We start from the raw sequence: 27466 nt of genomic DNA on the forward strand, positions 1-27466 counted from the left end.
TTGGTGATTTACCAAGAACTCGAAAAGCGTCAATAGGCGAAAAATTCAGCATTGTGCTTTCAAGAAAAATACTCTATTCCAAAAATATTAAAACGCATACATAGACAGAAGATAATATTTCGACATAATTAGCCAGGTATGCCGTTTTGAACATGGAAAGTAAGAAAGATTCGTTCAGTTCTAGGACTGCAAATTACGTCCCGATGATAGGATCTTGTGAACTGTGGCCGACCTATTTCATTGTGGAATGTTCTTTATTGTTGTTAGGTAATTTTTTGTAATTTATTAACAGGTAGACAAGATTTCCAGTTTAGATGGTAAGTTCTAAATCTTTGATATCATGATTTAAAAATTCAAATACTAGGAAAAAATTTGTTTATCAATTATCCCTAGCAAACTAGCATACATTCTATATTTTGGATATACCACCCGTTTTCAAGCGAAAGACAACATTATCTGATATGGTGGTCGTGAAGATCAACAGCCGGAGCTCCACGAAAATAGGTTTTTATTAATTTTGGCTTTTTGATATGTTTATGGTGGACATAACCTCTAATTTTTTCTCTACAAGGTTCTCAATCTATTTTAGTTCCACAATATTCTATAAACGTATGAATCTTGTGGTACCTACAAGCAACTGCAATTAATTTAGTAAGTTTAACTTCAACAAGAGCTACCACATTTTCTGCTCGTTGCCACGGTTTTTCTTTTACAGCAGTTTTCTTTAATAAACAATAGATCTAGGTATTGTGACTTTAATGATATTTAATATCATTATCTATCATTAAGTTCCATTTGTAGCATAATATCGCTTTCAGTATCAGCCGAAGTCATGATCTCATACTCAACTCTTTTTGGTGTTCTCTTGATCTTCACGACTGCCAGCATCCTATTCTCTTCGTATCACTTTTTTCATGCCAAGAAAACATCGATTAATTCACAGTTATTATAAATATAAGAGTAATCACGAGTTTTTATTTAAAACATTCACAAATGATCTTGATTGGAACCATCTGTCATCAGCAAAATCTTCTTCTTATTTTTCAAATGATTTTGCACGAAATATTTATTCAAAACCATCAATCCCTAATCCAAATATTTGACCAAAATCAGGAGGGGAAACAAATCGTTACGTTATTGATACCCTCGCTCTTAACTTTGGCGATTTTTTATGGTCTGTGCCATCTAATTTGGTGGTGAGATTTGCGACACATGCCCCTCCATTAATCGGAAAATTATACTAAAATTCCACCAGTGGCGTAAAATGTAGAAGAAAAAACCTTTCCTAGTCCATTGTGTACCCCTCTGTTAATGGACGAATATTATGTATTTTTAATGTAATATAACACTCAATGGACTTAAAGCACAGATTGAAATCGATTTTTATGTTTTGACTTGAAGCGATGTTTGAAATCTTCATATTGTAGTTACTGATTTTTTTGTTCAAAATAATCACTTATTATTGACGTTTCGCTCCTTCCTTGGGAGCATTTTCAAAAGAATAATTAATATTTGATGATATTTGTAGAATAGATGAAACATATTTGTACATATCTTAAAAACATAGTAATAGAATTACCTTGTAATTTCAATAATATATACATATATATATATATATATATATATATATATATATATATATATATATATATATATATAATATAAATATTATTTTCAACCTTGTTGCTAATGATTCTCAATTCCAATTGTTTACATTTCCTTGATAAGTGTGCTCCAGCTATCCAGATGTATCCCTAAGTATTTGGGGTGCTCTTGTTTTTGTAAGAAATAATAGTCGAATGTGACAGTGCTCTTTCTCTTCATGAAATTAATGTGAAGTTTGTTCTACAAATTTTACTTGGAAGTGTCGGTCTTGTAGATAGTATTTTTCGGAGAAAAGGAACTAGTTATGTGAAAGGTTTTTTCTGATTTGATAAAGTAAACCATTACGCCAGAACTTCCCAAAGGCCTGTGCATTTTTTCCAGGGTACTGTGCTATGATCTTGAGTCAAACTTGTGGCCAGTTATTTATTTATTAGTTCTAAGAGTGGTTTTCCCGTCATTGGCATCAGTATAACTTGAGCTATCTGTTTAGAACAGCATTATACAGATGCATCAAATATTTTTTAGAAACTTCTTGCAATCCTACCACTGATTACGTTGTATATTGGAAAATTTTTTGGATTTACTTTTATTTGAATTGAATGGACTTTGTGTTTAAATTTTATATGTGAATTTTTCTATGAGTGTCTCCAGCTGATATGTTGTTTCCATAAAGTGTTTAATAAAAATGACAATTTAATACTCACTTGTTTCCTGTAAGGTGTTATTACACCAACATGCTTTTCAGTTATCTTCATACCTTTTACTTTGGATGAAAATAATTTTGAAAGATATTCTATCACTTGCTCTACCTCCTGTATGTTGAAAAAACTAAAATTGAAAGTAAATACTAATAACACGACCATAACATTGTTTACGTATTTCTATGAGGAGCACAAAATATCTAGACATTAAGTAGAAAAAAGAATGGATAAGAAGAAATTTGAATTTTTAGTTTGCAGTGTGAATAAAGGATTTTCTCGCTACCGAACTTGTGGCATTAACATTTCAAACTCTCAGAACTTAAGAACAAGTATTGGTATTAAAATTATATCTTTGTCTACCTGCAAATAATGTTATTTTTGAATTATAAAGTGATTAAAAGTTGAATTTGAACAGATATTGCTCTAGTTTTGGAGTTATCTTCCTTCATTCCAATGAAAATATTGATTAAGATGATTAAGTTTCAAGAGAGATTCAACAAAAACATGATCGTGAAATTATATCGTTGAGAAATTTTGCCATAACGATAATCTTTCACTTACAATGGAAAACATTAAGAATTTGCAAAAAATGTGGTATATTCAACTCAGAATGTTCGTGCTCTATCAAAGTGACTTACGTGATCCTCAATTATACGGATAAATAGGGAACAAAATATCAATTCAATTATAATAGAAAAAAAACTCACAAATAGGGAACAAAATATCAATCCAATTATAATAGAAAAAAAAACTCACCAATAATGAAAACCAATGTGACCATTCACATATTTTAGTTATCTAGAGTTAATTCAGAGCAAGTCTACTCCATTTCATGAAAATTTTTACGCTCCGAATATTTAGTCGATAATTGTTGTTTTTATTGTTTTAAAAGAGTATTTTCTCATAAACTTTTTCATTTCTATAATACAGTCCTGTCTGGCTAAATACTTATGTCTAATATAATTTTCTTTTTAAAAAAATTAGGTATGTGATAGTGTGTAAAAATCGAAATTCCTCTGTAGAACCAAACTTTGAACTGATGGCATAGCTCAGAATTTTTTTAAATTCGCGTTATTGATCTGTTAAAAAAACCGAGACACTTCTTGATTATATTTAAATGGTTTTCGAATACAATGTTAACATTAGAGTAAAAAGTTCGTATAATTCAGAATTATGCAACCAACCAAATATCGATAAATATAGTTTTTGCTATGTTCAGTGGAAGGTATACAAATATTGCAATGACCAAAAGTATTGCTTAACGTTTGATTGAGAGATTCCTTAAAACAAGAAGCCTTTATTATCAAAAAAATATACAAAAGCTTATGATGAAACTAATGCAGGTACTTTAATTGCTCTTAATTCACGTCTTAAAATGTCACTCAGAAATCAAATCGTAACACAAACATAAGTAAAACACATTTACACAGAATTCATGAAGCATACAAAGTCAAAATTTGTCTCACTATATAAGAAGGTGAGTTCTGAGAAAATAATTTTGTGAAACAGAAATTCTCTTGAATTAATAATTTTCTCCGATGAAAGTACTTTTAGTACAGATGGTGTTTCGTCTTCCCAAAACCTCAAATATTGGAGCAAAAGCAATCCCTATTATGTTAATATAGCAATAAGGCAGTATTTCAAATAAAGTAACTAATTGGTATAAGGTGGCATAACGACAGACTTCTTTCAACATGATGGCTGCCTTGCTCTGTCTACAGAAAGGATGTCCCAATAATCAGTGTGGTGAAAAATGATCTGGGAAAATGAGTGTGGCAAATTGTCCTGCTAGATTCCCTGACCTTACACTAATAAATTGTTTTGTAAAAAATAGTTAATTAATAACATATTCTGAATAGAGTATAGTATTAATAAACATAACTCACGCAGCTCCTCCAAATACGAGAGCATAAGTACAAGCTTTTGCATAGATGTAGGAGGGGGATTAGTGAAACCTAAAATTTTTTCTGAGATTTTCGACTTATTTTAATTTAATTATAACTTATTCGTATTTATCTAGTAGTAATATTCCGAATGTATTATTTTTTTATAATAAAAATTGAAAATTCTGGTTCTAAATTTGGTATATGGGCCTATATGTTGATTCTTAATAACTGTTCCCACAGGAGTCATTTCACCTATCCGGGGACACACTGTATATGTCGATTATAATTAGTATAGTAATGTTTTTGATTTATTGAAGAATCTCTTCAGATACAAACAATTATAACGAGCTCCATACCTAGGAGAGGTCTCATCTCTTTGATCTACTCCTTCAACATGGTGGAAAATAATGGGGAAGTCTACATTTTTCAAAGTTTTCCAGCCGATAAATAAATTCGTGATATCGTTTCCAACGGCTATGAGCTCTTTATCATAAAATAACTCATTTGGAAGTTTCAATATTGTTTCATGTGATCTGTAGTTTTTGACAAGTTTACTAACGCACTTGCTATCGTATGAGTTTTTTGATGTATTTCTTGAATATAATTTAGACGTTGTGATAAGTCTTTCTAGCAATGAAGTTCCTGAAGAAAAAACAGAATACATATTAGTGTTGCAATAATGACAAAACGATATCGTGATCCAACATACAACGAATTTAAAAAACAATCTCATAATTGGGAACAAAAAGTACACTCATCTATTTTCTCGTGTACAGTGTTGGTCTCTTAAAACGGCTATCTGTCAACCACGTTACATTCAATATACAACATGTTTTTGTACTGTGATTGATCTTCGATAAATACTCAATGCAGAAAAATTTATTCAAAGTATTTTTTACTTATATGGATATTATATGCTCTGAAAACGTTATGCATAAAATATTGGTGGTACCGTGATTTTGCTGTAGTAAACAATAGCAATCCATCAAATGCAAAAAACTAGCACAGTGTGAATATCCAGACGTACCATTAGTACTGAACTACTACCACAAAAGTTGTGCATCAAGATATAGCGAAAATAAAAAGGCGGATTCCAAGGACTTTGCGATTAAGACATGATAATCGACCGCTGTTGGACCCTGATATGTGCAAAAAGAAGAAAATTATGAATTCATTCCAAGAGTTTCAAAAACGGTCTGCTTATTTGAATTTAGTCTCGTAATTTACCTCTTTTGGTTCTTCAGGTTCAAACACCATATACTTTTGTTATTATACAGAATAAAAAATATAATAAAGTAAAAACCATACGGCGTTTAAAGCTGTATATGTTAGAAAAGTATAAGAAAAAAAAATGAAACCATCATGGGCACCTTCACTATCGACTTGTACTAACAAGCAATGAAGATCTGGCGCTCATGATATTTATCTTTTATGATATATCAAGATAAATGGAACAAAAAATGATTCAAGTAACTTTCATTCAATTTTCCCAATAACATAAATATGTGTGACAAATAGGTACTTGAGATGACCTTTGACATATGTCACATTAAAAAGTGAAATCAAATCGTTCAGTTGATTCACGGTGTTTATGATGCGCCTAACAATCATATACAGTGTAAGGAGTACAATATAGAGTAAATATGAAAGAAACATGAGAGAGAAAGAGAGAGAGAAAGAAATGCTTTATTGTCAAAAAAGTGTTACAATTTGTGGGCAAAAAGCTCGTAAAAACTAAAAAATACACATAAAAATAACTGAATAAAGATAAAACCAATAAAATGTTCCTGGTGGCCAGCTCAAAAGGCAACACAATCCATCTTCTCGATGGTGTTTTAGATTTTCAGCCTATATTCACCTTCTATTAGGTATTTAGTTCTTTTTGACCAACCAAACGTATTGTTTTAGAGTCACATGTATCGTGCTTAGAAGCGACCAGCATTGTCAAAGAAAATTTCTGAAATTTAACATCCTTGCTCTCCAAACATAATTCAACTCTCAAACTACTTCTTGTATCTTATTAATCGGATGTACAGAATGAAATTAATGATGTAATAGCCGTTAATATTGGTAATTTAAATGACATCAAAAGAAGATATATACTATATAAGGAACCGTTGATAAGTATGAAATAAAAGAGTTTTTGTAATTCCATAGACGACGTTGGAAAGACAGTATAATATATTTATGAAAAGATTATAAGAGGTTGCAGAAAAATTGGCAGTTGATGAGTTAAATCCAACCTCATAAAATAATGGGCCAGCTACTAGGAGTTTTGCGCTTATATATCATATTATGAAAAAACTTAATGGATTGCATCAAGTTTATCTACAAGATTTACAGTACACTTTTTCAAATAATGTGACTATCTTTTTTGTTGACATACGAATATCTAACGCTTAAATGATTATGATGATAAAAAGGTAAATAGATAGGTATTCCTGGATGGTATTTTTAGTTTTTGTTTCCTTTAAAAAATTGATAACCCGGGACTGAATTCTTTCTGTTTATTTATTATGATGATATCTATGAAAGCTTCTTATTATTAATAATCTCGGATATTATTCAACTTACCGTATCCACAATGTTTTGCAAAAGAGGAATGGATAATGGGTCCTAACTGTCTATGATCCCCAGCGAGAATAATTTGCCCTGTTAACTCTCCTTTATTATCAACGTTTGATAAAATTCCTGCTATAGGTATAAGTGTTTGTGTTTCAGTTGCGTATCCACTTTCATCAATGAATACGTGTGTAAAGTGACCATTCGGAACTCCTCCATTAACGAGTCTAAAAGTTGATTTAAGTAATTTTGATAAATTGACGAAAAAATTTTGCCATTTTCCGGTAATATAAAGTATTAGTATAACTAGCTTTATACAATGAAATTATTTTTGCCAGAATTTGGAGTATACAGGCGTCGGCATCAGTCAGGAAAAGTTCTCTAAAAATCGACAGGTATCCATGCGAGAGATCTCGTGAGACCGTACTTTTTTGAGGGTCACGTGACGCACCAAAGTTATCTGGAAATGCTTGAAAATTTACGTGAGCAAATGGAAAACGATGCAATAACTCACACAGATACTTCTAGTTTCATGAGTTAAATCAATCTTTGAAAAGTTATTCTCAAATGATATGCAGCTAAACTACCAGAAACTAATTGACTGCTTTGATACAGATACAAATAGAGTTTGTGAATTTCACAACACAATTGAATTATAACTTTTATAATTCGGAGTCAGAAAATGATTTTATTAGAAATAAAGAAAAATTAACCAAAAAGTTTGAATTAATACCCTTCAAATTACTTCCCTTAAATATTAACTCATTCAATCCAAGATTTACTGCATAAACGGTAACATATAGAAATAGCCTTTTGTCTGATCTGGCATGGTCTTCTCAATGATAGGAATAGTGTCAAAACATTTCCTCTGTTCTGTTTAAAAAGAGCCAGTCACCTGGTGCTAAATTAAATGACTAAGGCGGGGAGTGGACAGACTGAAAGAAGCGAATCTTGTCATACGGCTAATTGTCATCAGCCACTTGTCATGTCTTTTTGCAAACATTCCAATATCACGAACTTTATATATGACGGATTCTTTTAGGGCACGGTGAATTTTAGATTTTCCATTGAGAACTATTTCTGGGTCATAGCCATAGACAGATTTCAAGATTTTCTCATGTTTGTCACATTTTTTTTTTCAATTTGAATGAAACTTAATATAAAAGCGTTGTTTGATATCCACGTGGCTATAGTGACAGACAAACAAGCCGGAACTGCCTCTGCTTGTCTCGTCTCAACACAGGAGATATACTAATTGAAAAGGATGTCTTTATATAGAAATTCATAATTTGTGAAAGCCGATGTATATTGAAATTTATTAACGGGAATCAAATTACACCTTCCAAACTGAAATCTTTATTAATAAAGTTCTACTTTAAAAAAATGTAGTTCTTCTTTTAAAGAAATTGTGTTCTAAGTTAACGTTCAAAGACAAATACTAAAAAAATTGGAATTAACCAAGAATTAGAAAGTATCTTACCTAGCAGCTGTAACAATGGTTGTCATCACGACTCGATATTTTAGTAATTGGTCCAAGGAGGGCATGTAAAACTCACCATCTCGTTGAATATTAACAATATCTCCAAGATCAACTCTTTGATTGATTTCGGTAGCATATGCACTTCCAAGTAATCTGAACATATCACTTTTTGGCATTGTGTCAATTAATCTACTTGCTACTTCATTAGTCGCTGCATTGGAAGGTGCACATATCAATATTCTACAATTAGGATAATTTTTCCAGAGCTGAAATTCATTGAAAAACATTTATTCATTGCAAGGATTATTATACTTGGATGACTGGCGCATCTAGTCTCATTTTTAACAAAACGAGAAGAAAATAGTTCAGGATAATAATTATTGTTATTGTCTGGAACTATTTTCGTGTTTATGAATTATTTTGTAACAAATTTGATTCGATTTACTTAGATCAAATTTCTAGAGGTGCCAAAACTTACCTGGTATACAGATTCAACAATTGTTACAGTTTTTCCCGTACCAGGTGGCCCAAATATTATATAAGGGATATTTTTAGGTATCATGATATTTTGAACTATGATTCTTTGCTCTTCATTCAACTGTCGGTTGGAGAAGTTTATTCTAAAATAGCGTAACAAATATTGAACTCTAAATAAAAAAACACACACACACTACATTACATTTCTTGAGTTATACCAAATGACTAATTATACGACGATAATTTCGAAGATTTTCAGTGCGATCTGATACTCATTTTAATAATTTGATCTATACGTGAAGCTCTATTAATAAGAAGAAAAACAAAAAGCAACTGATTCTGCAACACTTGCACAATATTTGGAACTAATAGTTAGAATGATAACAAGCTATACTTACTGTTTGGGTACGGCCGACAATATGGTCATTTCAATATATTCCGGGTACAAACTTGGTATAATATTATGTTGCAATGCTAAGTTCAATGCTTGCTTTTCAACTCTAATCGTTCTTCTGTTGAAACTAAATTGTATATAAAACTTCTTTTTTGGCAAAAAAATTTTATCGAATCTATAGAAACAACGTGAAATATTATTTATTATCCTTTGTGAACATTATTTTCATGTTAGCTCTTCATTACTTATAAGATATCCCGTTTTATTTACTATTCATTATTACTTCGAAAATCAAAAAATTATACGGTTAGAATTTCCCCTCTATGGAGAGAGGTGCAGCTGAACAATATGTTTCCTTCTCACCTTTTATCTTGGACATTGAGTATCATGCGTGAAGCTCATTGTTATGAGGTGTATATCAGTGGCTCATAATTAACCTGATAAATAGCCTTTTCTGAAAAATAGCCTTTTAAGTCGGTTCGGACTGTCCTCCAGTACCCCGGACGAGGCTCTGCCACCTGTTTCCAACTCTGCTGTTTATTACACTTTTGATGGAACCATCGAGTACAGGAATTAGGGAGCGATAACACACTAGTGATAGTACTGATTGCTAACTTCTAACTTAGTTTGTTACTTCATTTTCCTTGACATAAAGTCCAGGGAGTCACATAGTCACACAAACTTGACAGAGTGATTCTTCTTCTCAACCATTCAATACTGTCTTGAACCACCTTAGAGGTGATAACTACGGACATGATTTGTTCCTGTGTCGAGCAGAGATGTCAGTAGTGTCTTGCACCCATGTATGTACCAACAAACCCTTTTGAACTTAGAAAATTAAGAGGTTCAACATCAGTTGGGAGGATGCTCACATCCAAAGATTACAATCTTTGAGGTTCCTGTTTATTAGTATAAATGCATGCTGTCAAAATATCTTGTGCTTACAGTTAACTCACAGTTTTTTCCGTTAGATTTTTGCACGCTATCGACGGTATAGTTTTAATTGCTCCCATATTTTACTAGGAGCTCATTGCCTGTTTAGCAATGCATCTTCTCTAGTTAAGTTTTTTATCTAGTGTTACACCGAGGTAGATTGTTTCGACGGAGCAGATTGCTAATTGTGGGTAAACATGAGGGAAGATGCTTGGAAAGCATCCTATTTTTACTTAGGTGTCTATGTTGCCATACCTTAAAACCAAGTTTTCATCTCCAAATTACTCACCTGCTATTCAAGCCTAAGTAAACCTGTGTTTCTACGACTTGATGAACAATTCCTTCAAATTTTATTGGAGAATTCTTTTGCTCCTTCAAGTATACTTTATCACCACGCAATAGAGAGGGTCTGGCCTCTGCTAATCCAGGAACCTATAGAAAATGAGAAAGAATCATGTTTAGTTTTTCATATGTATCGCTTGACGTTGAGGTTAGGTAGAAAACAACGACCAATCATCAATCAAGCGATTGATTTGTGACTACTTCATTTCTTTCGATTTCTAAATGTAGTTAAATAATCAAAATTGACAAATTAAAAAATAAGTCTTCTTCAGAAAAGAGGTTAAGGAGTTTTGATCAATATACAGACACATTATAAAGAGTTCATTATTTATTATAAGCAATAAGACCTAACCAGGACAATTGTAAATTATGTTTTGTTCTTTTATTTATCGTTTACTTCAGTTTTAGTTCGTCCTTATTAGGTGGATTCTCTTGTACCTTTTGATATGTGCGTTGTTCTGTATTTACTTCGAAGGCTGTATATAAGGTGAATTGTTTTTTCGAAAGGTTGGTTTTATAATTATATTGATTGATAAGTGGATGATGGGTGTTTAAAAGAAAAAGGGAATACATTTTGAAAACTACCAAGGAGAAGTTTAAACATATCTATGGATAACAACTAAGAAGCAATTATTTCAATTGAAAAAGTTTTAAATTTTATATAACTCCAATATAGCATAATTCCGAAATATTTAATAAATTAGTATTCGCTTTTATAATTTTTCTTCTTTTTTTTATCTATAAGTGAATTAAAATTATGGTGATCAGGAACAATTAGGTGTTACTCTCGCATTTCAAAATGGAAATTTATGACAAAAATTGGGAAATGAATGTATTAGAGTAGTTTACATATTTTTTTCTCGAAAATTTTTTAATATCAAAATGTGAAGAACCAATTGAAACATTATGTCACAAACATATCCTAGAAATGTTAAAATTTTTAATATCGATTGAGCTTGTTGAATGGAATTATCTTCAGTAGTGCTCAAGAAAATATCTGCTTCTGATTGCATCAATTCAAAATTTCATGTTATTTGGAGGGTGGAAGATTATAAAATTACTCGAATAATATTACTGAGTTGAATATTTCAACTATGTTAGTGAAAAAAAGGTGATTATATTCTCTTAAGTTTGGTTAATAAGCAGAAAATGTTTCGAAATGATTTCCCAAATGGAAATTATAGGTATATACGCAACTCCTTTTCTCCTGATTACGAATATAAATACTTCTGCCTATCCCTCGTTGAGAAACTATTTTTACTTATGAAAAAATACAAAAAATGTGTACAAATGGCCTAGAAATATTGTGTCATGGTGTGCAATAAACAGTGCTAAACAAACTGCTCGATTTTGCCCGAAGTTGAAATATTTGGGAAGCAATATTATGGTTCAGATTTCAGATTCAGATTATTCTAATTTTGTTTTCATTAATCTCGAAATTTTCAATATCATAAAAATAAATTTATTCATTTAGGTACGGCCACGATAAAGTGTAGATAAACACATCTTAGGACGATAACTTGGTTGTCGTAAGTCAAACAGATTAATTTTAAGTTTTAGTGTTGTGATAGCAGTAAATCGTGAGTTCAGTAGAACACGGTTTCGCCAAAAACTGCATCACCGCTGGCAATAACTTTTCTAAATATTTTCTCGTGAAATCAAAAAATATAGGCTTCACAATCTCATTAAAAAACAATGGTTCCCCAAACGTTAACAATTTAAATGGTTTTTCTTATACTTTACTTTTGTTTACAAAAGTATGGTTATTTTTTCTGTTGATTATTTCTGCTGTATAAAGTGGTGAATGCACCATTCGTATTGAAAAATGAGGGTATTCTTTCCGTCTTTGTAGCACATGTTGATGTCTTTACCGGTTCTTTTTGAATTATTTGGCAACGATTTTCAAATTCACTTGATGCTTCTTCTTAACATTTTTTTCAATTTTTTGAAATCATTTTCTTGTTTCATGAAAATGTGCGGTTGATTTCAAATATAATAACGTTAAATTCAACATTTGATTCAAATCAATGCAAAGTTTCCAATTATTAATTCTCATTTCATTTCAATCTCTCTCCTGAAACTCTCATGCGGTTTAAAAAATAATTTATACTTGGAATTCATTTTGCATCACAACTCTATTCTCATGTAAAGGTGTGACGTCTTGGTGAAATAATAGATAACCTACAGAGTATATGGTATATGTTATCAATTTATAATATATCTGTGAGAGCAGGATCCATCATGTATAGTTATATTATGAGATGTTTCTTTGTTCAAATTTTATGAAAAAAATGACTAAAAACTAAGATGTCACACGTTTGATTTAAGTGTAGTTGGATTTGTGTTCCATTTTATAGATTAGGATTTTTGTGAGAATGGTACCGCAGTAGTTGTGTCGATATTCTCGGCAGCATTTACAAAAAGAAAGATCCATCCAATACACAAGTATTGAATAAAAAATTGATTTAGAATTCATAAATCATAATCTTATAAAACTGTAGCCAGATGTCTGGGTCATCTCCAATCATATTCTGTACAGATTAAATTGCTATAATACAGTCGTGCTACATTCTTACTTGAAGTGGCCTGTTTGATATGGTAGGGGCAAAGAATTTACTACTTGTTTGATTTCTATCAGATTTTCATGTGTTGCACTCTATGTTTTCCACGCACACATTAAATTTAATTTCACATATCATTGCTGATGAGGAAAGGAAATCATAACATTAACACCTATGGATGAAAATGTTTGAAAAAAAAGTATTGAGAACATATTCTCAAATAGAAGTTTTTTATTTTAGTAAACCTATCGCGGAAATTTTGGAGAAAAGTTTTTTGTTACAGCAGTAAAGTAGTAAAGTTGTGCCTATATCGGCTACAATATCACGGGTTTGGTTATAGTGGAGAATAATTAAAATATAAGAAAATAAAGCATATCTATATTCTTACCTCCAAGCTGTACAATCTAGCACTATCTTTAACCTCTTTTAATGCAGCCTGCATGTCGTAGTCTCTAATATCCACTTTCAGTTGATTCTCCTCAACATGTAACAACATTTCCAAATTAGAATGATAATTCTCTTTGTTATTAATTGGATATTGAATTTGAAGTATAGAACAAAAAAGTTCAAATGGAATTTCTCCTGCAGTAGTATCTCTGACTATAAATTGTGGATGGACGTTAGCCAATGCTTTGAATTTCTCATCTAGTTCTGGGGGAATCCCATAATTCTTTAGTTTCAACTTTTCTTTGTAGAAGGACATATATCTGGAAAACATGAATTTCTATTCTTATACATTAACAAAAATTATAAAGAATTTCATTCAACTTCAATATATATTACGTTAGGTGCATGATCAAGTAGTTTACATTTCGATCAATTCTTGATTTACTACTTTTGCATATTTCTCTTATTATCTATTTAAATACAAAAATGTACTTTATTCTCTCGATAAGTACACTACAAACTTCAATGGAAAGGAGAATGTATTGTTGAGCATTTAGACTGCCAATCATGTTTACTTATATAGTTCAGTTGAACCAGAAAAATATTCGACATAAAAGCTTAATTCACTAAACACTATTGAATGAACATAAGAGAGGTAGTTATGAGACAATCGCCTCTCATAATAAATACAAAAATAATTTTAAAAAGTACTTGCAACTAGAATGATTCATGATGATCTTTTTTGTTTCAAAGTTTGCTTGAGACAAAATCTAGCAACAGACTTTAAAAGAGGCGAGATACCAGAGCCAGTAACAGAAAAACAAAGTAAAATGTATTGTAAACGGTTTTAAACATTATTTAATTTGAACATATTTTTCGTAAACTGTGGGGGTATTATTATAAGCTTGTTTCAGCTGAATGTACATGCAGGGATAAACCACATAAAACATCCCCATTATATAATACAGTTATGATCTGCGCAAACTTATAATAGTGGATAGAAATAGAATATTTCTCTCAATATTTAGTGAATTAATAAGCCAAAATAAATATAATTTATTATTATAAATTGAAGTGAAAAATATTATGATTAACATACATTCGATTGTTTTAAGATTATTACATTGAAAATTCCTTCCTCCAAACTTTCGAATCCAGCAACAAAACCATAAAAGACGATTTAAGTAAATAATACAATTAAGGTATTATACCCGGAATATGGTTCACAAGTCATAGAGACAACAGAATTAGAAGAATTTCGTGTATTTTTAAAAACATTAAAAACTTCTGCTTGGCCGTTTGTTTATTTAAAGTTGCTGCATGTACTAGGGACAACATTGATATTTGTCCTATATATGAATATCGGAAGATAAGAAAATTGGTGGTGATAGGGATGATGAAATACAAAATCTAGAATTTTCTAATATTTTTCTAGTAGATTAGTAACTTACGGAGGTGGTTGTCTTCCTGGTATAATATCGTCAACCATTTCATAAACTGATGAGAGTACTTTCGGAATATTACTGACATATTTTGATTTCGAATGTAGATCTGAAAATTCTGATCTTACTGCGATATCCTGAAAAAGTCAGTTTGTTGTGGATAAATTATATATATTATATTATTTTATATATTATAAATATATAAATTGATGGGCTAAAAGTTCTAATCGGAGATAATCTATCAAGTCATTCAAACATAACAATCATCAGAGAGTGTCAAAGAAACAATATTAGATTTATCTTTCTTGCCTCAAATTCAACACACTTGACACAACCTTTGGATGTAAGCGTCTTTAAGTCCATGAAGGTAGTTTGGCGCCGTATTATAACAACCTACAAAACCAAAAATCCACGAGACAGTACTGTAAACAAAAGAAATTTAATTAAAAGACAAACAAATCATTCAAAATGGATTCAGAGCAACAGGAATATACCCATTTAACAGAGGTTCTTAAAAGAATGCCTAATAAAAGATTTGATAGAACAAAGCGAGACCTTGTTGGATTTCCTTAAGGAAAATAGAGCTCATTTAAAAGCAAGCACTCGACAGAGAAAGAAGATGTTAAGAATTGAACCTGGAAAATCTGTTGCGAGGATTTCACGACAAGTATTTTAAAAGAGAAGAAACATGATAAAGAAACTGAAGAATATGATTGGACCATGGAAAGTGAATCTGAGGACAATTTAGAATTAGATGAAGTCAATAATTTCCACAAGACTGATGACCGCAATGACGAGCCTCAGGCCAATTGCTCCCCTGATATTGTAGATAGCAACACTGAAGATGAATCGAAATTAGTTGGAATTAAAAAATACAAGCATTTTGTTGCACAAGTTGTTGACAAAGAAAACGACTGCTGTAATGTGAAGTTTTTAAGACTAAAATCACAAAACAATTTTTGTTTTCCTAATATCGATGACACAGGTCATCATATTATTGAGACTATTTTAGAATCTCCAAAGCTTACATCGACATCAAGACAATTTTTACATACGAAAATTTTGATTTTTCCAAATATAACATGTTTTAATTTTTTGTTTCGTAAAAATATGAATATTTATTTTAAAGCATTCGTAAAGTTTCTTTAGTGACTTACTAGCTATTTAGAATAGTTAACAATTATGTTCTTATTATTTTGTTACCTAAGAGTTATTATTATTTTATCAAAGAGTTGTTATTAATTTATATAATTGTTAACTTGCGAAAAGGTAAATGTTCCTTTATTTTCTTAGAAATATACAATTTTAATGTAATAATGAATTTTGTTTTTTAAAACACATTAAAGGAGAACGAAGCAACCCTTCGAGACTTCGTTGACTTTGCCTATACGGTTAAAAACGTGCAAAATCACGTTCTTATTGGGAAGGTGAAAGAAATCTTTTCACGGTATGGAAACTGTAAAATTATTCAGATAATGCCCAATTTAGTTTCATAAATTTACCAAGGAATACAATTTCAAACTGATAACAAGCAGCCCACATTTTTCTCGATCTAACGACTATATTGAAGCTGCTGTAGAAGTTGCAAAAAATTTAATTAAGAAAAACGACGATATAAGCTCTGTTATTCTATGGAACTATTCCCTTGGAATGTAGCTTTTCGCCAGCCGAATTTTTGTATGGTAGAAAAATTAAATACTGAATTGTAGAGTAAACTCAAATTTATTGAAAGAAAAAGAGGGTAGGAATAAGGATGAGAGTTCTAAACAATTTAACAACAGACATCGAGCAAAAAATTTGTGAGATTTGGAATTAGAAGATTATGTCTGGGTAACTGATCTTAGAGTCAATGCAAGAATAACTGAGTTTTCTGAAGATCCGCGTTCATTTATGATTCAATCCAATTCTGGTCACATTTACCATCGTCACAGAAGGCATTTAATACCTGCTCCTTAATATGGAAAACCTAATCAATTTACACCAGCAGTAATCTAAACCAGAACAAAATGAATCGAATACTTCTATTTTAAAAATTTATAGTGTTGATAATAAACAAAACTTAATTATTTACGAACGTGAATTTCAATATAATATGCCAGTGTCTCAAAATTTGTCACACACACCAAAGCCTTCCGGTAGTTTATTAAAGTGTAAACGATCACAACAGTGAAACTGGATGAACACTGATATTATTGACAGTAGTTTTTTATATCTGACGCAAGGTTAGATAACAGACCTAAGCTAAACATTAAGAAGCCTTCTTATTTGAGTGACTAGATAAATTAAATTTATGTACATTTTCTTCTAACTATTGTAAAAAGGGGAGATGTTATGTTAGCATGACTTCCAAAGAATACTAGGGCAGTACGGCAAAGTCGGATGGGGAATTAATCTGGATGGCCACGGCTCGGCACGTGAAACTGGTGTGTTCGTATTTATTAATAATAAAAGTCACCAAGTTAGCTCACACTTCTGCGTGTTAAAATTAGCATTACGGCTTCTTAATTAACTGTCAAATGAAAACAGATTACCGAATTGTGTCATAATTTCATTCGTCATATATTTCGTTAAGCACTAAAAAACGCAGGCACGCCTTAAAAATATACTTTTTTTCAATGAAAAGATATAAGTTTCAGTTATGCAATAATTCATTACTCTTCTTCTACACTCATTACGCCATTACATTTTGGCGTAAAAATAAATAAACAACTGAGATACGAATGCAATGGATTCTTTTGTCGCAGAGTCAGTCTTATTATTCATCTTTTTTTCCGTGAATAGTGAAATTGAATCAAAAGTACTTACAAGAAGTGCTATATTGAAAATATTTTCATTACTTTCTACAGCAGAGGTTACGATGACAATGGGATACAAAAAATATACACTATGCTCAAAATATGCGCGAATATCTATTTCAGCTAAATCGTTTTGTTTCAAAAGTACTCCATGATCAAATTTGGCTTCGACTGTGATATCCGGTATAAGAGAATTCACTTCAATTATATCCATAATATTAATAACATTTGATGAAGCATTTTGTATGCGAAGGCAAGCGTTTATATCAGTTTTAGTTGGTACCTCCAATTTTAGTGGTTCATCTCTATTGGTAGTATTGTGTAATACTAACTCACAATCAACAACCTTATTATAAGTGAGAAATGATTGTCTGAAACAAGATTACAACTTTTAGTAGATATATGATATTTTATATTAAATTTTTCGAATAATTGAAGTAGAACATAACTTTCAATATGTCGAACTTTTTTATTTAACACTAGAAGGGCGGGCCGGGTCAAATAACCCTTTTTGGGATTTAAATCTAATTTTTCAATACCTATGAATTATTATTTTTTCTCAATACCTCTTGACTTTGTTTATTTTGTTTTTAAAAGCCCAAAAATTACGAAAATTAAAATAAAATGATATTATTTAATATTTAAAGTTATTCCTGGAAGGACGGGGAAGGGTCATTTGACCCTTTAAAGAAAAACACCTATTTCTATCTTTCAGAACTTATCATATCTTTTAACTTGATTGAAAACTATTCTTTTTAGGATCTCTTTTATTCCTGGGAGAGATAATTATGATTTTGACCTTTTCCCCACCACAGCTTGCAAATGTTTACCTGTAGGATGATGACCCTTCTCTTAAACATCAAAACAGTCGTCCGCTTTTAGTTTGTTTCATAGTGATTATTAGTAGTGAATGTTTATGAGTAAAATTATATACAAAAATCCCGAGGTAGCTCTCACCGCATTACGGGAAATGGATGAAGAAGCATCCGAATTAGAGATTGATTTGGACGAAATGGATATAAATCAACCATCCATAAGTAATGCTACTCAATCATTGAATTTACTTGAAGAGGATCCCGATTTTATAGTTGAAAGGTAAAATGAAAATTCTTGCTCTTCAGACTCCAGTGTGGATCACGAACAATGTTCATCAACCAACCAACAATGAAGTGGCTCGCGATGGGACTGAATGGACGGAGATTCAACTAGTTTTGGTACAAGGTAGGCAAGCAAAAAAAATATTTTGCGTATAACTCCAGGGCCTATTATTTTTTTAAAATTTACCATTGTCGGCTTTCAACCAAATAATTGATGACAACTGGCTTGACTGACTATAGTTCAAAAATATACAAAAGAACGGAATTCATAATATGAAAATTGGAGTATTACTACTAAAGAAGAACTTCTAATATTTATTTCACTGGTTTACGCAAGGGGTGTTTTAGGGTAAAACAATTTATACGTGAAAGGTTGCTGAGATAGAACTTGGGGTTCTAATATTTTGAGAAATGCAATGCCTAGGGACAGATTTTTTAATATCATGAAACATCTCCGATTCGACAATCCAAACAACAGTTTTCAATCTGATAGGTTTGCACTAGCTTCAGAAATTTAGGATCTTTTTATAAATAATTGTATATAGTCCTAGTGAACGTGTGACAGCTGACGAACAACTGTATCCAATGAAATGTCGTTGTCCATTTATACAATACATGCCCAGCAAGCCGGACAAGTTTTGTCTAAAATAATGGATTCTGGCAGACGTGAAATCGAAGTATTGCTTGAACGCTTTTCCATATTTGGGAAAATAAGATAGGTCTTCGGATCAGATGGGAGAGTATGTCGTTTTACGCCTATTAGAGCCATATAAAAATAGTGGCATAAATGTACACTTGTAATCATTATTTTTCCAATATGAACTTGGCTGAGAAACTCCAAACAAGCAAAATTTCCTTAGTAGGAACCATAAAAAAATCGAAAAGATACCGCCTTCTGCTAGGAAACACTCTGATTTGCATAGCACCAAATATTTCAAAATGAAAAAAAGCATTCGCTCACCGCATATCAAACGAAAAGACATAAAAATGTGCTATTGCAATGCACAGTGACATAAGTATATCAGGAGGTAAAAAGGGAAAGCCAGAAACGGTAGAGTTTTATAATAAAAACAAAGTCGGAGTAGATGCCATGGACTCTATGTGCCGGAAGTATTCTACGAGAGCTGGGACAAGGAGATGGCCAGTCCATGTATTTTACAATATTCTGGATATAGCTGCTTTGAATTCTTGGATTCTCTATAAAGAAACAACATATGAAAAGATAAGCAGATTAACCTTTGCAAAAAATCTTATTGAATCAACTTGTGGTTATTCTCGAGATATTCAACACACTTGCGAAACAGCTCAAAACATAACGTAAAATATTCTTCAGAGGGGCCACAAAAGAAAAAGATGCCAAATTCGACCGGAATGTGAGAACAAATCTTGAAACATTTGTGTAAAGTGTAAAAAAATTATTGTGGAAAATGTAGTGTTAAAATTACATTGTGTATAAATTGCAAGAGTAATTGATTTAGTGCAAGTTAATATAATTTTATCAATATAGCTATCATTTACGTACTTTTTCTAACTGTATTTTATCATATGATTCAATATAAGAATATTTTGTTATTATCGCATGACTTTCTTTTTGTCGTTATGTTTCACAGACTATTAAAAATAAGTTTTATTCCAAGGATTTTCAAAAATTATTTAAAAGTGTACCTTTATTACAATTTAGAGTTATTAGGTAAAATGATAAAAATAAATCAACGAAATTGATAAGTGGAGTAAAATAATGCACGAGTAGAATGACCCGTGCCGTCCTTTTAGGTAAGTAAATTCTCTAGTCCTTCTAGTGTTCCTGATGTAAAAGCCTGAATAAACCGTTGTTTCGGGTAATAATTGCTTCAATTATTTCATTCTTATTCAATCGACAATTTTTTATTTAAAAAGTAGAAAATATTTTCTTACGGATCTTTCAAATATTGGGTCCGAATTTGATGAGGTAGTGATTTTAGATGCGTTTTACGAGAAATACGTTCTGTAAAGACTATGTTACAAATGTGACATTTTATTCCATCGACGTACGCTTCTTCTTGAAATGGTTTTGAATTTACACGATTACCACCTGTAATGAATAAAAATGTTATATTATATGAATCTATTATGTCACAATTATAACAATGCATTATTAAGTAGAATCGTAGTAAATGAAGTTTTATGTGCAATTCCATATTCTTATTTATTATAATAAGATTTAATATGTCATAAACATTTGAAAAAGTGTGAATGAGAAAGTTTTTGAATGAGAACGTCAAGAAGTAATATAACCATATAGTGCATGTGACCATGATGTGAAGACTACAAGATGTGCTATAGCGCACCTGCTGGGAAGCAGCCAATGAGAATTTGCTTCCAAAACGACGCGCCAATTTGAAACATTTGAATTGAATACATGATGTAAAGACTACAAGGTGTGCTATTGCGCACCAGCTGGGAAGCAGCCAATAAGAATTCGCTCCCAATGAGATGCGCAGAACGAGTCGAAAATGAGTCCTCGGGAAGAACACACCTTGTAGTCTTTACATCAAGCACGTGTCTGAGAGTTTACTACACTATAGATTAACGCTTACTTTATCCACGGCTACATTTGGTCAAAGCACCATGGCCTTATCAGTTCTTTTTGTGCATTCAATAGTTGTATATGTCTGCGATTCAACAGCTTTTTACCTCAAAGCACAATCGTTTATTATACATCTAAGTACCTAATTGAACTCCAATTATTATGATCCTAAGTGATGGTCATTACTATTAATTTATTATAAATATTAACTATCGATTCCAATTTATGAATGGTTGAATTTATTGTTTATTTAAATACTACATAATATGTTTTCTTGATATTTATTTTGAGTTCATTTCTGTAAAATCCTTTTTAATATAGATTAATCGTATCGATCACCACATTTTCTCCTATATAGACTAAAGCCGTGTCGTCAGCGGGTATTTGATTCAGTAGAAGAAGTAACTATTTTCTGTGAATACATACCCACTTCTGCAGCAAAATGATCAATCCATCTCTGGTCAAAATATATTATTTTCTTGGTAAATGAGCTGATATACCACTTTTCCCACAATTTCCAGTTGAAGTCGTAAAAACAACATTCTCCTAATCCTCTATATTTTTGGTTGTAAAATTCTCGAACTCTATTTCGGTCAGCTTGGTAATTAACGATGATTTTCTCTCGTAACAAGTCCTTGACAAAATTCTCTACAAAATAAATATTTATGAATATTTCGACAATTACTAAAAATTATTTGTGAGCTCAAAACATATTGTTTCATAAATTTGTGTCAGTTTAGAATACCAACTAGAATGGAACTTGAATCACTCGTGTCGATTATTATCCAGAAACTGTAATGCTCCATTCAAAATTATTCCCTAAAACCTCAAGAAAAGCATAAACATCAAATGTCAATTGCAGAAGACCATTTGGAATAAGCAGAAAGTGATCCAAGGCTGCTCAAACCAGTATTATGGGTAGGGAAAGCTTTTGAAATATTCTTCAAGTATGATTCCGAATAGAGCACCAAAATAAATAGTGACTGTTACTAAAGGATCCAAGATCAAAAGAAGCTCACATGAGCATTTGAGAATAAGAAGGACGCTTATCTGCGTCTGTGAAAGGCGCTGGTTAGTTGGAGCATGAATTGGATATGCCGCGAATCTAGTATTTTATCTAGAATTACTTGTTAGAATTCCAGAAACAATCAGACATCACGAATAATTGGTTGCTGCACAATGACAATGCACTCTACCACTGCGTGTTGAATGTGTAGTAGTTTTTGTCTTCCAAAAAGAGTGTGTTACCACAGCTACCCTATTCACTCTGTAACTTCTCTCTTTTCCACAAAATCAAAAACCTGTAACAAAAGTGCTATCAAAAGTTCAAACATAAGATTTTAGAAATACTACAACCTCTAGAAAAATAGCTGAAATCATTTTATTGGTGCAAATATAAGGGGATCCTGGCGAAATAATTTCATAATAAATATTTTTAACAGCATTAGCTCCATTATCTAATTTTCAAAATTAGCATAAGCAATTTTCTGTAAAACTTCCCCAAGTTAATACTTATTTTCATACTTTATAGACTCGATACACAAGAGTCCCTATTTATGTATTATGAAATATGATTCATTATGACTTTAGTTGTGGTCTATAACTTTTGGCAATAAATCACCATGTATAGTCCTCGTTTTTAGCTTATAGACTAAGTTCAAATGTAACCATAGTTTGCTTCAACCAAAGTCGTTTACGTCAATAGTGTGAAAAATTTAATTGATATATTATATATTTCATAAGAGATTTATTTAAATCGCACAGAGAAACATCGGCTGACACTTTTCAGAAACTTGTTTGAGAGCCGTCTCCATCTTGATTTGAAAAACTACTTTAAAGATTGAAAATCTCATAAACATGCTGCAGACGAAAGAGGTAAAGTAAATAATAGTTTAAAACAATAAAAAAATACATGCAAAAGGGTGAAGAGATTGAAAAAAGACCTCATTTTAATGTAAAAAGGCGTGGATTGTTTGATGTCCATTGATGTGAATATTTTATGTTGATAGATACTGATATAAGTAGAGACAAAAGTATCTTGAAAGCACCCCACGTATTTTAAAAAAAATATTGAATTATCGCTCCTAGAAGTATGTGATATTTCATGTATCCGACGTTTTCAGTTGATCCAAACAAAAATTCCATTACATATACACATATAACAACCTAATACCCATAAGCGTGATATTTACACAAAGGAATTCTCAAGTTCCAATGAAAAAAACTTGAAACAGATTTCAACACATTTTATATTTGAAAAATATCAAATTATTTTGGATTATTATCTTGAAATAAAATGACTGGAATTTTAAAACAATATCTCGAAATATATAAAAATTATACCAAAGACTAAAGGTCAAGCTTAACATAACGTATGTTGATTGGTACAGTAATTTTGGAATTTATTGAAATATAATGGTGATAAAGATGTTTATTGAAAGACCTTTTTCTACCGATTGCTCCGTTATTTGTTTAAATTTTAAAAAAGAATCTTTGCATTGGTCATCTGAATTGAATTTTATTTTACAATATAATAAAGATTAAGATTCGAATTCTTGTACTTTTTGTAGTAAAAAACTATATATATAATAATCTTATAAATTTACAAATAACTTACCTAACACTAACATGACGTGATATTCACTTGCAATTTATAAAAAATTAGTCACTCTAAGATAAGCAGTACGTTTATACTGAAGGTCAAGACTGGTATACGAAACTGTATCTACGATTATTCAGCGTATATTTATCTAGAAACAGTCTCTTCGGTACTTCACTCGTGTTTTAAAAACAAATTGAGATTAATGATAAAATAAAAATATGATATTTAAATTACGCTTTGTAATTCAAACCATTCTACGGGTGTTCTAAAATTTAATGGCACTAGATTTCGCTTGACAGTTTATTGTATATCAATAACTAGTTTTTGCTAATTTTGTTAATATGTGGATATAACTTGATATTCTTATATATCTACAATGCCGACCATAAAATGAGATTCGACATATAGGGAAATGTGGGGCAATGTGGAACAGAGCGGCAAAGTGGAATATCCGTTTGAATTAAATACTTTTGGCGCCACCCCCTTCTATCCCTTTGTAAATGATAAGTAACCTATTTATCAACTCTTTTATAAATCGATTGTAACTTCAGTTAGGTTATGTTGTGTTTGAACTCCATTTTTGTGACTCACCACGTTTTCTTGAAAGAAAAGGTAAGTGTTTACATTAACTTTGTTATTAGAATTATAAATGGCCTTATTTTTTAAGTGGAATTTTTTAAGTGGAAATAATTTAAAACAACCTTTAGACATTTCTATAGTTCTCTAACTAGCAATTCCCACTTTGGGGCAATGTGGAATATGGTTCCTCTTTGCCCCAGAAGTTATCCTAAAATAAAATATGTTATGTTTTATTTATTTTAGATGGTGCGTAACTATAATGGAAGACATCTCAACAAAGCTGGTCGGAAGACTCAATAAAAATAGCTATAGCAGCAGTAAGAAGCGGTGAAAAAAAATACGTGGGAGCTTAATGTGCCCCGAGGAACTTTACACAGGCGCGTTCAAAAAGATAACCCTTTAAAAGGTATGGGTAGGCCTGTTTTTACACAAGAGGAAGAGAAGCTATAATAAGAGCACATTTTAAATATAGAAAAGAGATTTTTTGGATCAACAATAGAAGATTTTCAGAAACTTGCCTTGGAGTTTGCAGAAAAAAATTCAATCCATCCTTTTAATAAGGAGCTGGGTCTGGCAGGAAGGGACTGGGTGTATGGTTTCCTAAAGCGGCATCCAGAAATTTCTATTCCCCAACCAGAAAATACCTACTGGCTCGAGCATCCGCTTTTTATAAAAACAATGTTGGGACCTTTTTTGAACTCCTGGGGGGACCTAATGGGCAAATTTAAATTTTCTGCAAGCCAAATATTTAATACAGATGAAAATGACATAACTACAGTCTCAACAAACAGCCCAAAATTCTTTCATTGAAAGGGAAGAAACTGCTGGCGTCAGCTGAACGTAGAACCTTGGTGACGGCAGAGGTCTGCTTTAGTACGTCTGGGCAATATGTGCCTCCTTTACTGATCTTCCCTCGCGTTAGAAAAGACCCAGCTTTTGAGAAGGGTCTTCCTCCCGGCAGTCTGGATGAATGCAACCTGAAATTTTCGCACCAATATGGTTCGAGAATTTCTTGCGCCATGCTCAACCAACTAAAGAAGAACCAGTTCTAGTTATATTAGATGGCCATGCCCCTCATACCAAGAATTTAACGTTCCTCGAGACGGCGCGAACAAATAACGTGCATATTTTGGTTATTCCGCCTCACACATCCCATCGACTTCAAGCATTGGGCGTGGGGTTTATGAAGCCACTGAACACCTTTTATGCACGTGGCTAAGAAATAATCCTGGGAAAGTGAGTGGTCACATTGAAACATATCAGCTCTATTTTTGGGGAAGCTTATATGAGGGCAGCGACTACACAGACAGCAATTGTTGTTGTTAACTCTCACACTTTGCTCCCCTAATTTAAATTATGTCTATTTTGTGTCCAAAATATTAGATTCAAATTCATATGTAAGGAATAATTTTACACAACACATCTTTGAATTATAAATGGCTCGTCCCAAGCTATTTTTATAAGTACATTATCATATACCTCAGAAAGGTTTCGTACAGTGGAATGATTTCCAGAACAGATCTTAATCGATGACACGGAAAGTCACTGCTTTAATAATACCTGACTCAGTATTGATCACTGTGTCGCGTTTTTTTTTCATGTTTATTTCTGCATACAGTAAGACCCCGCTTAACGCTGTTTCGGTTTAGCGCTCTTTTATTTCAACCCGGGGATTCCCCGAAATCGCTCGCAGTATACGGGGATTCCCCGAAATATTATGCAGTGATAGGTTTCAAATACATATCCGAAAGAGTGTACTTCTATTTCTTGTTTTGTGCCGTATTGTACAGACATTTTTTAATTATTGGAAACATTTGTTGATATTATTGTAAGTAGGTATTAATTTACATATTTAATACTATATTACAGTGTCAAATATTTTGATCTTAAGCTTTTTACTATGGGTGATAATGAAAAAGAAAAGAAAGCAACCAGAAAAAGCATTTCACTCAAAACTAAAATGGAAGAGATTAGAAGATTAGATTCTGATGAATGTCTAACTCTAATTAGTGCTTCATTGAATTTGCCAACTTCAACAATAAGGACCATCATGAAGAATAAAGAAAAAATACTGTCATCGGCAACTGCAACTACGTCAAGCTCTGCTACTAGAATTACCCGTTCTAGAAATAATATCATAGAGGAAATGGAAAAACGACTGTCTATATGGATTGACGACGAAATTGACCGCAATATGCAATTAAGCCAATCTATCATAATGGAAAAAGCTAGAAGAATTTTTAATTACATTCAGGCTGAGACAATTGACAAAAGTGAAACTTTCGTTGCTAGTCGAGGATGGTTTAATAGATTTAAACATCGAAATAACCTTCACAACATAAAGATTACAGGAGAAGCAGCAAGTGGTGATACAAAAGCGGCGGATGAATTTCTAGCGATATTAAAAAAAATAATTGAAGAAGGAAACTATCCTCCAGAATTGGTTTTCAATGTTGATAAAACAGGCTTGTTTTGGAAAAGAATGCCGAAACTAACATTTCTATCGCGTGAAGAGAAACGGCCACCAGGATTTAAAGCTTCAAAAGATCACTTAACCCTTCTACTAGATGGTAAGCTCTAGCGCAGGATCTTGATAATAGTAGTGAGTCTTTGATGGAAGCAATAAATAATCTAGGTTTTTGATATCTGTATACCTTATGATGGTATGTACCTTTTAGGTTTAAGTGGTTGATCCCATTTTCAATTGTCTCACTGATCACCTAAATATAGTTGATTAAGGTCCACCAAGCTTTTTGTTTTCTGATTTTCTCATTACTTGTACTTCCTCAGATATTCTAACTTTAGGAGATAATTTATCTATCACTCAAGATCTTTTCGATTTTAATCCGAACTGACCAATAACCACTGGATTCGTAATAAGGATTATAATTCATAGAGATTTGCATCATTTCAAATAATTTTGTGATATTCTATAAGTAGTTGACATTCATACCAGTTGTGACCGAGTACTAAATTGAAGTTGCTTAGAATTATATGCTTGGCTTAAGCAGATCTTTTTTATATGGCTACATTTCAACTAAATGCTTAAATCAATCG

At 31.8% G+C, this 27466-nt stretch overlaps 2 protein-coding genes across 2 annotated transcripts; one reads left to right on the forward strand and one right to left on the reverse strand.

Annotated features, from left to right (window-relative positions):
- Nucleotides 1-1762: 1762 nt before the first annotated feature.
- Nucleotides 1763-24208, reverse strand: LOC130890824 (putative helicase mov-10-B.1). Its single transcript, XM_057795178.1, has 13 exons — nucleotides 23846-24208; nucleotides 21655-21876; nucleotides 20577-20733; nucleotides 17576-17936; nucleotides 14780-14907; nucleotides 13330-13648; nucleotides 10328-10470; nucleotides 9110-9280; nucleotides 8713-8854; nucleotides 8235-8500; nucleotides 6767-6981; nucleotides 4549-4834; nucleotides 1763-2433 (listed from the first exon to the last, which is right to left on the reverse strand). Exons 1-13 carry the CDS (start codon nucleotides 23856-23858, stop codon nucleotides 2241-2243), a joined length of 2616 nt encoding a protein of 871 aa, XP_057651161.1. The 5' UTR covers nucleotides 23859-24208; the 3' UTR covers nucleotides 1763-2240.
- On the forward strand, nucleotides 24008-27153 carry LOC130890826 (tigger transposable element-derived protein 1-like). Its single transcript, XM_057795179.1, has 2 exons — nucleotides 24008-24442; nucleotides 24653-27153. Exon 2 carries the CDS (start codon nucleotides 26310-26312, stop codon nucleotides 26988-26990), a length of 681 nt encoding a protein of 226 aa, XP_057651162.1. The 5' UTR covers nucleotides 24008-24442; nucleotides 24653-26309; the 3' UTR covers nucleotides 26991-27153.
- Nucleotides 27154-27466: the final 313 nt, after the last annotated feature.

This window comes from Diorhabda carinulata, chromosome 2 (genome assembly GCF_026250575.1).
Source record: "Diorhabda carinulata isolate Delta chromosome 2, icDioCari1.1, whole genome shotgun sequence".
NCBI lineage: Eukaryota > Metazoa > Arthropoda > Insecta > Coleoptera > Chrysomelidae > Diorhabda > Diorhabda carinulata.

Coding starts and splice junctions, on each gene's coding strand:
- LOC130890824 (XM_057795178.1), bottom strand. Junction 8,855..9,109: donor TTGTCGGCCGTACCCAAACA/GTAAGTATAGCT, acceptor ACGCTATTTTAG/AATAAACTTCTCCAACCGAC. Junction 2,434..4,548: donor AGAGATGAGACCTCTCCTAG/GTATGGAGCTCG, acceptor TTTCAATTTTAG/TTTTTTCAACATACAGGAGG.
- LOC130890826 (XM_057795179.1), top strand. CDS start 26,310: ATGGGTGATAATGAAAAAGAAAAGAAAGCAACCAGAAAAAGCATTTCA.